At 38.0% G+C, this 16,724-nt stretch overlaps 1 protein-coding gene across 1 annotated transcript in view; it reads left to right on the top strand.

The window, feature by feature from the left end:
• The first annotated feature begins 14,620 nt into the window (after window positions 1–14,620).
• LOC107654911 (uncharacterized) overlaps window positions 14,621–16,724 on the top strand; it is a 23,317-nt gene continuing 21,213 nt past the window's right edge. Inside the window, exons 1-2 of the mRNA XM_016442226.1 lie at window positions 14,621–15,398; window positions 15,515–15,565. Coding sequence (XP_016297712.1) covers window positions 14,621–15,398; window positions 15,515–15,565 — 829 coding nt within the window. The remainder of the gene's footprint in view (window positions 15,399–15,514; window positions 15,566–16,724) is intronic.

Raw genomic sequence — 16,724 nt, forward strand, 5'->3', positions numbered from 1 at the left:
AAGAGACCCCCGAAGAGGTGGCGAGGCTCTCAGCTCCGCTACGTTCCCGGGCGGAAAATACAGAGAGAAACACTCGCTAGAGACCGCTGCGCCCTGGAACACTGGCAGGGTTGGCAGAACGATTTCCTGAGGGCGCTGAGGAGAGACGGACACCGTGTAATACGGTGCACCCTGCTCTTCCCCAGTAGGGGCCGCCCTCAGCAGTCCTGGGCTTAAAATTGTCAGGACCGCTTCGTCGAGGGCTTCCTCGACTGAAGCACGACCCTCAGATCGGGCCTCGCCTTAGAAGCCCCCGTCTTCGCTCCCGCTGCGGGGGAGCGCGAGAGGCAACGCTCTGCTTTTGTACCTCCCTATATAAGGAGCTGGTACCCGGCTGGGGCTGCTCCCGCCCCGACAGGTAGCTCACAAGCGTCTGCTCTACCCGGGGCATTGCTCTGTAACCGCATTCACCCAGCCCCGCCACATTTCCATAGTAATCAGAGGCGGGGGCGAATAAGTGGGCCGAGAATGGTTTCTTCCACGATCTTGACACCTCGGTGTGGAGATCGGGAAAAAACGGCAGGCTCCGGCGTGGAGGTAGCGGCTTAGCACGCAGAAAAGCGTTCATCGAGTTTACTCTTCTGTGGTTCAGCCTGTTTCTCTGCGGGCCACTCAATGCTCAGCTTGGCAACCGCATGAGTAACTACCTCCAATAGCTCATATTGTGGGGATTGAGGGAGCGAATCCTCGATGCTTTCCACATCAACCTCCTCGGAGGAAGATAGGAGAAGCACCGAGCCCGCTCTCCGTGGGGAAGGAACCGCAGAATGGGCTTCCGATCCCAGCGAGCGGGCAGTGGATCTGGCAGGCCCTAGTGTTTTCCGACGCAGCTCGAGTTCCCGAAGGGGAACGGTACTCTTTGTGTGATATAGATTAAGTTAATTACATTAAATTATATACATATAAAAAGCATACAGAAGCATTTTTGCTGTCTACAATTTAGACAGCCTTAAATTTTGAGTTTTAATAGATTAATAAATCACGTGCATGCACTCTGTCTCTGTTTGTGTGATTTGGTGATATACTTGATAATGTCAGGTCGCACATCATTACAACAACACTTACCATTTTATCGCAGAAGATATACTGTATATAGCAGACCCCAGACTCGACTTGAGTGGAAAATGAAATCATCCGCGGTTTTGTGCCCACTTGTTTGCAAATGAGCAAAGGTGTTTTTAGGAGTCTTAACTTGCAAGCGCCAGATCACTGATTCGTCAAACCTGCTTTCCTGCAGTCCGTGTTCTTCTGACTTCTGACTATTTTGTAGCAAGTAACGAATATGCTTCGGGGAAATGTGTCGGAGTAAACGTATACATTTTAATTAGGAAATATAGTGGAGTAAAAGTTGACTGAAATATAAAAATTCAAAGTAAAGTACAGATACTCCCAAAAAATACTTAAGTACTGTAACAAATATTATTACTTTGTTACATTACACCACTGGTGTCCTGCACCCACTAGTAAAATTACTTCATTACATTACACCACTGGTGCACGGAATTGATTACAAAAGGCAACCAATAAGGTTGGAACGGGGAACATTTTGGGTGAACTATCCCTTTAAGTACTGCAGAATCAGGACTATAAATTGGTTGTTTGCAAAGGTAAAATTGGCAAAAAGTTATCAAATTGCTGACGCACCATGTGGTTGGTTTTGTGCAGTGAATGATTGTTTTTGCCTGTAGTAGGCTCACTGACAGATGCTGTATAAAAGAATGAAATGCTGTGAGGAATGCAGTGCTAGCCTGAGAACACCTCATTGGCAGCATCGGTGATCCTGAACTAATTTGGACAAGAGCCGGAATGGGAGACAGCAACCCAAGCACCACTCGGTTAACCCTCCATCTCTCCGTTTCAACATTACACCGGAAGAGCGCGAGAGAGCTGACTGTTAGAAACCGACTGTTGCCGTTTACTCTGCTGTTGGCCTTGGATTCCCATAGGCTTAGAGGTCACCACAACCAAACAGCAAGGGTGTAAGAATGATCCTAATGTTGCTTCTTGAAGGAGGAATAAAAGATGGCTTCAGGGGGATCGTGTGTCAGCCGGGGTCAAGGCAAGTGGAGGACCTTTGGCAACTTGAGTATGTAGCAGCTTGCCGCTGTCTACCGTAGGATATCATACCCATGAGACGCCAACTGGGCAGAACAGGAAAAAGATCACAAATGGTGCCTCCTTCAGAAACGGTGATTTCAATTTCCCCGGGTGTTTGGCTTTTATTAGCTAAAGAGATTTGCTTTATCCTGTACCAAACAGGTGGCAAACATGGAAACATACATATTTTTTCAGTATTTCTTTGTTTAAAAATCACTTTAAAAATAGCAATTCTTAATTATCGCTGCTCTGCTTCATCTTTTAATATCTGCTGTCTTAATCAGTATAAAATGCACAAAAACATGTATTAAATTTAAATGATGCACCAGGCAAATAGTTTTAATTATTATTATTATTATTTTAATGTTTGAAGGCCTGTTTTTGCCTAAACAATGTAAAAAAATAAAGATAATTGTGAGGTTTCTTTCCCCCTGTGATATAAAGCCACTTATTGTGAGAGAAAATATAAAGCAAATTGCAGGATACAAAGTCACACTGAGGGATATAAAAGTTACAATTATGATAAAGTAAATGCCTACATAAAAGCCATATATTGTGAAATACATAGTATATATTGTACAAAGGGTATTCTGTGAGATACCCTTTTATTTATTTCACTCTGAGGCCAAAATGGGCTTCAATGCTAATCAGCCTAACTTAAATGGAAAGTAAGTGTGTTTGTGCTGAAAACAATGACAGTTACTATAATCGAAATATGTTGCAGTGCTATTTCAGTGCATTTAGCTGAACTGTTTATTGAATTTGCCCTATAGACTTACCAACTAAACAAACAAAGCTTAAACAAGCTTGCTGAGATGCAAGTCCTGTCTAAGCAAGCACATAAAGAGATCTGTCTGGGTTTTGATTATAAGTCGAGCATGAAAAACCCTCATGGCTATTCTTGGTCATTTGAAAAGGCCATTCAGTGTCAGGAAATGAAACAGTACTATTCCCTCATAAGCTAATTGGCTGGATTGCAGGTGTCTAGTTTCCTATAACTGTTTCTCGAGCACACAAAAATGTCAGTTCCCTTGGCTACAAGGCCTACTGGCAAGCTGAGGATCCGTGTTTGTTTGTGGAGAAGTGCACTTTTCTGTATCAGGTGTAGGTGCTCTATTCCCAGTTTTGTGATTAAGTTTGTGTTCCTGTGCTGAAATATATTGTCACAATGCTCATTTGTGCTGCAGGGACCCAGCAGGACACCACAAGCCTGAGAAGTGGTTCTCACGGCTTTTGGCAGCCGATTGCAGGACGTTCATTAGCCTCTGTCAACATGCATATTGTGTGTGTGTGAGTGTGTGCATGCGTGTTTGTGCTCTTTCAAGCAGCGGCTTTGTGCTTTGTTAGTGGTCTGTTGCTCCAGTGATTTTATATGATGGTACTTTGAGACTCTAGTTGGCAACATAATAGATTCTGAGGTCGGCTTGGGTGTTTCTCTGATATTTATTTTATACAGCAAGAAGTTAATATAGAGTATATTTTGGACTAAATTTGGCCAGTGAATTTTTTTTTTTTTTTTTTTCAAATATAGTTACAAAAAGAAGTTCCACACTTGTGTACCTACCGTAGGTACACAAAACGTGTCTGGTTTAGAAAAAGCAGAGTGATACAAAAAGTTAAATGTCGGAACAATGCGCAGCCAATCCGATTGGAGGACCAGAACTAACTGTATTTTTGTAATAAACAAATTCAAGACATTTTAAACCATTGCTTCCAGTTAAAATACAAGTCCCCTATCCATGATATTGCTTTCTCCAAGGAAAAGTCATCTCGTCTGAATCAGGAGAGAAATATGTACAGATCAAGCACCATTTACAAGCAAAAACAATTCTAAACAAATATGTTGGTGGGTTTTGCTGTGAGAGGACAACAGTGGATGGACTTTTTCATTGGAGGAAGCATTATTATGGATTATGGGCTGGTATTTTGGTCAGAAGCAAGGGTTTAAAGTTAAAACGCCATAATGATGGCTTTGTTTCTTACAAACACAGCTTTTCACTTCACAAGACATTAATGGATTGACTGGAGTCATGTGGATTACTTGTGGATTATTGTGATGTCTTTATCAGTTGTTTGAACTCTCATTTTGACAGCACCCATTCACTTCATTGGTGAGCAAAGTAATTAAATGCAAAATTTTCTCAAATCTGTTCTGATGAAGAAACAATCTCATCTACATCTTGGATCGTTTGAGAGTAAATTTTCAAAAAATTTCAATTTTTGGGTGAACTATTCCTTTAGCTCTGATCATGTTTTAAAATTAAAGCTTATTTATTTCAGAGAAACCATTTGAAGTGGTTTATGCTTTATTTCTTTTTTTCTTTTCTTTCCTTCTTGTTTAAAGTAACGTCTTTATTTTAAGGGTAAAAATATGATTAGAAAAGTGTAAAACAGGTGGATAAATAATTACACTCGTCGCTGCAGGTTTCCAACTTCACACAGCTGCCTGTAATCCATCTGAGGACATTACACCATGTCCGACAGCAAAAAAAGAGAGAGAGGAGGGGTAGTCATGTGATAACTGTTGCTCTTTTGCTGCTTTCTCTCATGTCCATTTCACACACTGACCCACAAAACACTGTCACACAAGTTGAACTGAGGATGAATATTTTAAACACAATTTTATTAAGCTTTCTGATTCATGAATGAATACAGCTAAAGGGATAGTTCACTCAAAAATGAAAATTCTGTCATCATTTACTGATTCAGTTGTAAAATAAAGGAAGATATTTTGAAGACAACAATGGATAGCATTGACTTTTTACTGTAAGGACCAAAAAAAAAAACATTGTTAAAAAAACTTCCCTGTTTAACAAAATAAAAAAAAGCCATACAGGTTCCAAATGACATGATTTCACTTATTATAGAAGTGAATTTGCAACTCAATATGTAAGAATATTCCCACGTTTAGATTTTTATTGGCCTCAGCATCTCTCTGGTTTTTTATTTTTATTTTATTTATTTATTTTTTATTTTTTTGGTGCCTTGGGTTCTGTCTCATGGAGCCCATGGCAAACCCACTTGATGTGAGTAAACACATTCCTCAGCTGCACAGCGTGCCACAAGATTAGTTATGACTTTGGAGAATGATTTTAAGAGGGAAACTCTGTCTCAAGGGGAATGTTTGTGTATGAGGTAAACCATGAGCCATGTGAGCCTTTCATTAAATGCATATGTTTGCCCAAAACAAAAATCATCAGTATTAGAAGTTCGGCCCACAGAGCAGACTCAACAATTAAACGGGATTTAGCCATCATAGCGGATGTATGCATGGAATGTGACATTGTCATGATGCTATCATGTGAGAATGAGTTGAATGATGAGAAATTCCAGTAACAACTGTCCTTCATTAATTCGACTTTTTGTTTTATTAAAGGGACAGCTCATCCAAAACTGAAAATTCTTGGGTCATTCTAAACCTGTAGAAGTTTTTTTAGTCCATACAATGAAAGTCAGTGGGATCAAATGCTGTTTTGGGCCCCATTGACTTTCTTTGTATGGAAAAAAAAGCAGTCGAAGCATTATTAAAAATATCTTCTTCAGTCATAAGTGTTTGGAATGTTTGGAATGAGTGTTTTTTTTGGTTGAACTATCTCTTTAGATAGCTCTGTGCAAATAGGTCAATACTGTTTTTGAGGTTATGAACTTGTGTGGTTGAACTTTGGATGTTTCAGGGTTGAAGATCAAACTGAAACAGAGATTTTCTTTGATTTAGATTAAGAAGCAGTCAGGTTTAGGCTCTTCAAGGCCTGTCAGAAAGCCTCCTCATTTTTATTCATGAGCTCTTTTCAGCCTTTGTCCCATCAAGCGAGTGGACTTGTGGGTTAGATCCACCTCATGTCAGTAATATCATCAGGAAAAACTCATGACACCGTGGGCCATTTGTTCAAAAAGGAGGGAATTTAAAGAATAGCACTGTAGCCATCTGCTCTTTCTGCTTGTCTTTCTTTGAAGAGGAGGTGTCTTCCTTCATCACTTCCCCTTCTAGTGATCAATATGGGCCATCCAATCAATTGCCACACTCAATTAAACCTTTATAATTCCTTTCAAGCAACATACTTCTAAAGAAGCGTGAACTGAAAAAGCAGCCCATCCAAATTACACTCTAGTAGCTCTTTTATTGGGCTGCCATACAATAGAGCTTGACAGAAAACAGTCCTCATGTTTTGGAAATTAGGTCAGGCTGTATTGAAAAGGAAAGTCTGCCAGGCAGCCGGTGTAATCTGGTGTGGACAGACTCATTGTCTGAACTGCTGCTTGCCATATTGATGTCCTATTGTCTCCTCTCCTCTTCTAATCTGCCCATTCTTAAAGTGTTGCAATTAATTTGGGCTGATTTCTCTGGCAACTCAGGCGCGAGGGCCATTAAAGGACTTTAAAGGGGCGTGAAGGTTTTCTAAATGGTGCATTGCGCAAGTACAAGTCAAGATACTCCATATAAAGTTTGTAGTGTTTGAAGTTATGATTTTTTCTCACCATTGTGACATGGTTCTAAACATTTTTCTCATCATGATTGTGACTTTACATCTCACAGGTATACATTTATACTTACAATTATGACTTTATTTTTCATAATTATGACTAAATGTTTCACAATTATGACTTTTTATCTCAAATTTATGACTTTATATCTCACACTTATGCATTTATACACGACTGCTACTTAATATCTCATAATTATGATTTCTTATTTCACAATTGCGCCTTTATATCTCATGATTGTGACTACATCTCACAAGTATGCATTTATACTAAGAGTGACTTTTTCTCATAACTGTGACATTGTATCTCATAATTATGACTTTGTATCACACAATTGTGAATTTACATCTTGAAGGAGGAATTTTTTTTCAATTATTTATACTTACAACTGTGACTTTATATCTCATAATTGTGATTGTATCATAATTGTGACTAGTGCACAGTTATGAATTAATATAATTTAAAATTTAAATGTAATTATTGTCATAAATGTGACTATATCGCACAATTTTTACTTTAAATCTTATAATTGTGACTTTACATATCTAAATACTCACAATTGTGATTTTATATCTTGTAACTATGGCTGTGTTTCACAATTACGAATATTTTAATTATGCATTTAAACTCACACCTGTGACTTCATATCTCATAATTATGACATTTTTAACAATTATGACTTTTTTTATGACTGTCATGATTGTGACTTTACATCTTACACTTGTGCATATGTACACACAATTGCGACTTGATATCTTATAATTATAATTTCATATTTCACAATTATGACTATATATTGTGATTGTGACTTTACATCTCATAATTGTGCATTTATACTCACAATTATGACTTCAATAAGTGTGACTGTAGACCTCAAAATGACTATATCTCAGAATTGGGACTTTACATGTCAGTTGGTAATTGAGACCATGTCTCATAACACTGTACCTTTGTTTCTCACAGTTGTGTCCACAGTCCTGTATGTCTCGCCATTGTGACTTAATTTGTCAAAAATTTTATTTTATTGTAATTTGTGACTTTACGTCTCACAATTGTGACCTTATTTCTTATTCATTTACTCTGTGTACAGTTCTTATGGTTGTTTTTGTATTATGTTATGAAAAGATCTTTCTAATTTATTAGAAAGATCATGAGATTGATGGTGAAGATGGACAAATTGCCATGTTTTGACAAGAAATTCATGGGGCTTCATTTACATTCTCTCCTCCCTCTTTGAACTGATAATGCATTTGCCACAATAGGACTTTTGACCAGACCGCAGCTCCCCCTGGTTACCACAGAAACCATAGAGACCCTTCTCTGCTCATCTGGGCCCTCTCCCTTGTTTTCCTCTCTCTGCTTCCTGTCCTCTGTAAATTATACTGACTGAAATATTTTACATCTGATTTGAGAAAAAAAGGAAAAGTCAAGCTAAGCCTTTTTATCTTTGCCAGTGAATCCTTGATAACAGTGGACCTACGTCTTAAAGCAGGAACCGGTGGTCATAAACAACATTCCCATGGGAAAGTTTGTAGAAAGCCTCAGTTTGTCTTTTCCTTCAGCGCAAAATGTTTCCACTGCAGCTCATAATGCCATTAAATGTGTGTGTGGGGAAAGTTGGGCTAAAGAAAGGGTTTGGGACACGTCAGGAACCCTGAGCAACCCACATCCTGTAAATCAGGTCTTCATGAGCCACATCTCTCCACAAATACGCACACACTTTTTCATTCTTTTGCTCGTTTTCTCTCTGCATAAAAGCGAGGGGAGGATAAAAGAAACGCACAATGCTGACATGCACGAGACGAGTGGCCCCTTCTATAAAAAGATAAACAGGGGACCAACCAAAAAAAGGGAGAGAGAAAGAGAGAGATTAACTCATGTCATCATCTTTACACACTGAGAGCCAATCAGCTCATTTAAAGACAAATGAACTGGGTTTTCTTTTAACCACACTGGGTGTGGGAAAAGCACGGTTTCTTATAAAAAGAGGCAAATAAACTATTCCTTGCCTTTAACACAAAGCCAAATAGAGGCAACGTGCTAGTGTATACAGTTTTTAACTCTCATTTTCTGCTTAGTACATTGTTTCTCTACATATGTTAAAAATTGAATAAAATAAATATCTGGAATTTTTTATATAAATTATTTTACATTTATATTAAATGTATATTTTATATTTTTTTAATGTTTTATATATTTACAATTAAAATATGAACAACAACGACAACAAAAATAATATATTATTAATATTATAATAATAATAATTTTATTGTTTGATTTTTTAATTGTAAAATATGTTACTGTTACACTCTCTAATGTTACAAATTTTGGTTAGATCATTAGGATTATGAATATTAATTGATGGATTTTATAGAAGCTTCATATAGGGCCACCTCTTAGCCCTGGTAAAATTACTGTAATGCACAGCCTCTCGTTAATTATCACTTCAATTGACCCAATAATCTGAGACCTACAGCTGTAGCAAAGAGCACAGCAGTTGTTTCACACACACATCTGAATAACTTAGATGCCCTTTTTAAATGCAAGTTGAAAAAATATCTCATTGCTCATTCACACAGAAGTATTTGGTTAAAAAAATTGTACTACCCCCACTCATTCACACACACAGCCCAGCAGCCCAATATCCTCACTGCAGCTAAACTTTGGTGGTCTCCAGCCTTCAGTGGATAATTGATTATGGGATTGAAGCCACAGGGCTTTAAAGGGGGAGAGGTGAAAGAGGTTTCCAAGGTCAACGCCTCCCTCCTTCTTCTCTGCCTCCTTTCTCTCAATTATTTGGACAGGGTCTTCAATGCGATAGTCATTAAGGTTCAGCCACCAGGGGAAACTCCAAATATTTGGCCGTACTTGCTACAACTTTGGAGTCGGGAGCGCTGCAAAACATGAGGATGTTGTTTAGGTGCGTCTTAGTAGTTTCTGGTTCACAGGCAAGGAGAAAGCAGACTTCTGAAGAAAACACAGCCCGTTAAGCCATAGAAAACATGCTTTGGCCTTGTCATTGATTTTTTTCTTCGTATGCTCCTTATTTTGCAGCTTTTATGTGGATGTTGTTTAATGCACTTTGTATTTACCCCTGTCACGTTCAATGACATTTGCATCGAGCACTTTTCAAAATATTGTGTTAAGAAGATTTTATTTATTTTTTTAACAGAGAGTCATTTACAGGAGCAGAATTCCAGAAAAAAATAATCACGTGTTCATTTAATCCCCCGAATCACAACATGGCAGATAAACCTCACTCCTGCAAAAATCTGTCCACCATCCCTCCACCGCACAGACTCCAATTTTTATTTCTATAATTGCGTCCAGGAGAGGAACTTGAGAGCACGAGTTGAGTCTTGTGCTTAAGCCTTTGTGAACTTGTGAATGATAATTTGAAGGATAGTCTCGCACTAGTCATGCTAATTATTCTCTAGGTGAACAGTATTGGTTAGTTGCTTGCTCAAGGCCAAAGAGTACTGGCATCTCAGTAACTCTCTAATTTCTGGATTATGCGTCAGTGGGAAAGGATGCTAGAAATCCAAATCTTTAACCGTCATGCAGTATTGCCAGATCTCACTACAGTAGATCGGTATCGCTGGTCTGGCAAAACAAACCCACAAGCGACTCACCTCACCAAAATAGGCTTACACAACTGAAAATAAGCCCATTTTATTTGTTTGTTTTTCACAATGCACAGTTTAAAAGCAGCTTTATAGAAAACTATGACATTAATGTTTAAAACATCCTAAAATCTTCATGCATTTTAGTTGCATTTAGTACCGGACGATACTATATTTTACACTTTGCAGTAAAACAAGAAATCGAGCAGTTGTGGTTTGCTTGATAGTATATATTTCGCCCTATGCAAGTATACTGTATGTACGCGGACAAAGTTGAATCAAACTTTATATATAGAGCTGTGCAATTAATATAGTTTACAGATGGGATTTGCTATAGTATATATTGTTTTACGTGTATATATGCTGGCAAATTATGTTGTACTATATATCCAACTTTTAGTATATCACTGGGCGATAATATAGTTCGCAACTGTGATATTATTTATCTATTTATTTATAATAGCTAAAGGTTGCTTATAATGATAGAATAAGCAACACTGGCATTTTATACAAATATATCCATGTTGCTTTGTTTTGTCTTTTTATTTATTCTCGTTTGCTGTCGCTATCTTAAACAAATATTATGTATAATCGTCATTTGATTAAACAATGTAAACTGCTGATCATTTGATTCCATACATATGGTTGTTATTTAGGCAAATTCCTAGAAAAAAGGCAATTAAGGAATCCATTGCCTATAGTTTTTGAGGCCTGGGAAACACGAGCAACACAGGAAATGTTCAATATGTTGGAGAGTGTTAAAAACCGTGCTGCAGTTTTCTTTAGCGAGTAGCCCTTTCTGACAGTGCTGAAACTCACTGTTGTTCTTGGCTGGGAGTCTGGGCCCTCTCCTGGATCTGCCTCTCTCTTTCTCTCTCTCTCATGCTCTGTGGCAGCGAGTGCAGTCAAAACCAAAAGAAAACAGGCTTCGAAAGAGAAAAGTTGGGAAATAGTTGAAGGGGGATAGTACCCCTCTCCTCATTTGCCATGAAGAATGTATTTATTGCATGTATTTAGGACCAGTGCCTAAGAGAATCTCATTATATAAGATATATATATAGCCAACCCCTTAAAATGATTAACATTACTTCATTAGTGCGGAATGTGTTACGCTAGCTCATTACAAGAGAAATTAGTGTGAAACATCTTTGCTTTTGCTCATCTGAAATATGAGCTCTTGGCAAAAGCTTTTGCATGAAAATGTTTGACAGTGCAAGAGAGCGTTCAGTTTGCAGCTGTTTTCAAATGGCGTTTGAATATCGTGTAAAAGAAATTAAGGGGAAAATTGGTTTTGCTACAAATATTTGATTAAGGTATCATGCCGTATCTGTTTTGCTGAGCGGTAAATGAAAAGCATTTGTGTGTTTCCTCAGTAACACGACCCAAAAAATGGAATGCCAAGTTGCAAAACTCGCCTCTCCCTCTCCTTCCCTCAACTCTGATAGCAGAACATCTGCACGCTAGTGACACTCTGTGGCAACCGTAGGGAATCCTCTGTCTTCTTATTGTGCACAGATACAGCTTAAAATACAAAATGTAAACTAAACACAGTACAATTTGGTCATCTAAATGAGTTTGACTGACTCTCAGAGATCTGTCAGAGGTGTTTCCACCAGGTTTCCTGAAATGAGACCCCAGTAGGGTTCTAGTTCTTTAACAGTCTGGGATGTGAACGTGTGTGCTGGATTTTGGAAGCTGGAAGGGGGATGAAAGGAAAAAGTAGTCAAGCTTGAACTCAAAGTCTTTGAAAGATGCTCAAAGCCATTAAAAGTTTAAGAGCTACCGCAGCCTTGAAGGAACACACTCTGCCTCTGTTGACTGTGGGTTCCTGACAGATAGCTGCAGTCTGACAGTTGCCATATTTCCTTAATAGCAAGTTAATTGCCATTATTGCGAAAGCAGCTTGATGAAGATTGAACTGCAAGATGGCTGAAGTAAATGTTTGTGCTGCTAAAAATGACAGAATGTGTAGTAGTTGCTTTATTTTGTTTTTATTTTGTATTTAATGTTTTAATTGAATTGTATTTTTGCTCATTTAAAATTTGTATATTTCATTGCGGTATCGTATAATCCTGTTAATGAAAATATGGGCATGAAAATATCATTATACTGTAAAATACAGAACATGATGAGTAATTATTTTATAGCAAATCTTATTCCCGCTGACCTGCTCTGCTGATTAGAAACAGTTATTGTACCAGTTGCTCTTTTTATGAGCCTGGAAAAGCAACTTGCCAAGAAAAGGGAATGACGTACATAAAAGCCACTGTGCAATTGTTTCTCAAAAATGTAATATATGGGTAAAATAGTTTTCAGTAAAAAACCTTGAGAGTTGAAATCATGAAAATGCACCCCAGTACATTCTCAGCATAGTAGTTGACACTCTCTATTGTGTGGTTTTCATCGGGTTCCTGTAAATCCCATTTGTCAGTGTACATAAAAGTGTTGATTCCACTTCTTTGCATGGTTATGACTAGGCCTACAACTCCTTTATAAATCCCTTGCCCCTTATGTGTTTATTAAACATTTTGGCTAATTTGATTACATTTTCAGTTGGGATATACACTAGTCAACATTTGAAGAGGATCAAAACCTTTAATCAAAGTTGTCCTAAAACCTAAAACCAAAATGCGTTCTTGTCTTAGGACAACTTTGATGAACTTTTTTGATCCACTTCAAATGTTGACTACTATACTAACCTTTTCTTGGCTGTGTTAAACATATCTTTCCATTTCTAAATAAATTCCGCAGAACGTCCCACAAAATCAGCTGGAAATGTAGGAAGCAACATGCAGATTCTTGTCTTGAACTAGCTGTGATGGATGCTTAGTCATGCAACACAGTTACTGCACAGCCAACCATGTCATCCTTTATTGTGCACAAATGTTTTTGCTTAAATACATATATAAATATCAGTGGAGCCTTTGATCAACGGGCTTAACAGCTGGCTCTTAAAAAAAGTACTGGAGCATGGTGACCTTTTCTTCTGCATGGAGTGCTTGATACAGTGCTGGCAGTTCTTTCTGCTCCTACTGTGCTCAAAAGCATTGGTGATAATTAAAATTTAAAACATTATGATTTGTGCTTGCAGGCATTTTATTGGCCCTGAAATATTAAGGTTATACAAAAGCAATCCTCTAACAGCAATATTTTTTTGTGTTTTATCAATGTACAGTATATTCCTTGTACTGTAATTCTTCTTTGCAGTCGTAACTCAGATAAGGCAACACGTTACATTATGCATGATCGTTTAAATGTTTGGGGTTGGAAAGTTTTTTTCCCCCACCAAGGCTGCATTATTTTGGTCAAAATACAGTAAAACATTAATATTATGAAATATTACAATTTAAATTACTGTTTTTTTATTTTATTTTAATAGTTAAAAATTTAATTTATTCCAGACTTCACTGTCACTTTTTAATTAATTGAATGCATCCTTGCTGAATAAAATGAATTTCTTTAAAATAAATTTGAATGGTAGCATCTCAAATTATGAATCTGTATTTCAGTGCAAAAACTTGCGATTTACTCAACTTCCTGCAGTCCAGTTTAGCCAGATGTGCTAAAATACCACATTCAAATTAAGTCATTGTCATTTATTTTGATGTAAACACGCCTGCTTTGTGTACTTACGCTCATTATAGAGTGCACCTTATTCACAAAATAAAACCTGGTGCAATTACCATTGAGCTATTGCTAAATTTTCTTTAAACTAGATTTTTTTGTGCTCATTTTCTCAATAATAACTCAAAAATGATCAAATGAAGGAGAAGAACATTATAACCAGACAAATTGTGTTCATTCTTAGTAACTTCCTAGGGTATCAGGTGATCCTGAATGCTTAGCATTAGCCGCATAGTTTAGCAAAACACAGCAACTTTGTAGGTAGAACAGATTTCACAGTTGTACCATAACTACTACAGTTTATCATATAGTTTCATATAGTGCTAAATGAACTGTAATTTTTCTATGTACACATCGGTAAGGTCAGCTATGTTCTTAATTTTATTCACACATCTCTTTGAGGGTAGAGCAGTGTCCTTAGTATTTTCCATATGAAAGGCCCTTAATTGAAACTAGCATTCATCTCAAGTATTCATCTGAGCCAAAGCATAAAGCCTCATCCTGTTCTCTTTCAGGCCACTGCTAAGCAACAACCTACAGAGGATTTATTTTTTTACTGCTAGAAGGGTTGCGGTGAGAGAGGCTTGCATAATGATGCTTTGAGTGGGTCTGTTTTCCTTTCAATGAAGGTTTAGGTGATAGAGGTGAAAAAGCTATGTTTATCTCTCTTTGATCCTCAGACTTTTAGTTTCTTCTGGGACTGAGAGTGTCAGAAGGGCTTTTGGTGAACATCAGGGAATGGGGAGGAAGTAGAGATGGACATGGCAAAGCATGCGGATAACCGACATTCCAGGCGAGAAAACACCATCGGTGTTGTACAAAGGTTCCTGTGTTGCTCCTGCTTCCAAACGGGTGAGAACGACCGCTTGGAGTACAATCAGGAAAAGCCACAGAATCCCAAGGCTGTTGTGGATGAAGAGAACGTCCATATCGTTGTTGAAGATTTGGGAATAGACAACCCTGGATTTAGCCTTTCTGAAGTTGAGCACTGCGGTCCACCTCACCAGATCACCATGGGCCGTTCTGCTAGTTCTGTGTCCATGTGCCAAAGAGCAGCTCTGAAGAAGAAGCTCGCACCACTTTCCTCTTTACCGCTTCAGTCTAGAGCGATCCAGAACAGTGAGGACGACTCTACTGTTGACTCTCTTCTGTACAGTTCTGGCAGCACTAATGTTGGAGATGGTGGTCTTCTCACTCCACCAGTCATTAACCTCATACCTCCGACACCTTCCGACGTAATAGATGATGACCAGTTCTTTGACATAAACTCAGAAGAAGAGAGTCTACAGCAAACGTCAGGAAGCGAAGGAGTGGACAGTATTGGCAGTGCTGCTATGGGAGAGCAAGAGAGCGAGGAAGATGTAGACCAAGACTTGGAGTCTGAAGGTAATCATAAGACCAAAGATGAAGAACATCCACAGGTGGAGCCTCCAGAGGAAGAAACGGCCAAGAAGAAGAGCATAGACAAGTCTACAATCCACTTCCTGCGTAGCACCTTTCATGTACCCCCTCTTCCTGAATACCCACGAAAAAGTAAGAGGCTTCAGCGATATGATGAGGCCACTGGCACGTTTGAACATGGCTGGAGAGTAGTTTTGCTTTAATCATGATACATTCTGAAATAGTCACTCTTGTGTTTGCATTGTCAGGAAGCTTCAATACTGGAATCAGTTTGCTGCAGTTCACTGAACATAATCTGGGTGAGTCTGTTTTGATTTGTGATGAGTCTTCACAGTAGTCTTCAGTGCCTGGAAACTATGCAAGTTTTTGAGGACCTATGCACATTTTTTAATATATAGTATACTATACATAGTGATTATTTTTCATTACTATAAACAGTCAGTATTTTATTAGTCTATTTTGCATAGTTAACTGTTGTTTCAAGCAAAACAGAGAACAAAGTGTGGTAGATTGTAGTAGCTTGGCAAATATTCAAAAATTTTTTATGAATATTGTGCAAAACAGGGCAAGAAAGCTTAAAGAGCAGGTCATATGGTATTTTAAAGTGTCCTAATATTGTGTTTGAGTCCCCTACAACAGGTTTAAATGCATCTAAGGTCAGAAAACATTGTAAATTTCTCAGAATATACATTTAATATTAGAGTCATTTGCTATGGAAGCATATAGGTAGCGAAATTCAATTTAAAATGCAATATGCAAAATGGCAACGCAATATTCAAAATGGCATTGTATTTCTGTATTTAAATTTACATTTTCCATTACCCATACGTGCAAAGTTTGGTGCAAAAGTAAAATGAAAATTAAATTATATAATTTACATTTGCCATTTCCAACAGTAGTCTTAATATGTAAATTGCATGCACATTTGAACGCTTGAAGTTGCGAAATTTGAAGTTGCGAAATGAAAATGAAAATGTATAACACAAATTGATTTGATATGTGTAACATGTTCAAGCAGAAATGGTAGCAAAATGATCATTTAAATGCTATTTGTCCTAAATGCATTTAGACTAACAGTTAGAACACTTAGGATTGCATTTTCATCATGACGCCGTGGGATATTTGTAGCAAAATAATTTCAAGACGCTGGCGTCACGTGGGTCACCCGCAGTGTAAGAAGGTCAAAGCTCAAGACGTTCGATCGATCGGTCGTTCGAACGTTTGAATTTAGCATGGAATACGCTTATGAGGTGAACGCTTCATATATTTCTCTGTTCACGCTCCACTTCATCTGAATACAAAACTGCTATAAGAAACAGAAAATATTAATTCATTGTTTACCTGAGTCTTCAGTCTATAATTAGCTCACCACCTCTTATCTGACAAGTCTTCGAGTTTTGGCTTATGGAGCTGTCACGTGATGAACGAACGACTCGAAAAACCCGAAGACTCGAGATG

This window comes from Sinocyclocheilus anshuiensis, unplaced genomic scaffold (assembly GCF_001515605.1).
Source record: "Sinocyclocheilus anshuiensis isolate Anshui unplaced genomic scaffold, SAMN03320099.WGS_v1.1 scaffold487, whole genome shotgun sequence".
NCBI classification, from domain to species: domain Eukaryota; kingdom Metazoa; phylum Chordata; class Actinopteri; order Cypriniformes; family Cyprinidae; genus Sinocyclocheilus; species Sinocyclocheilus anshuiensis.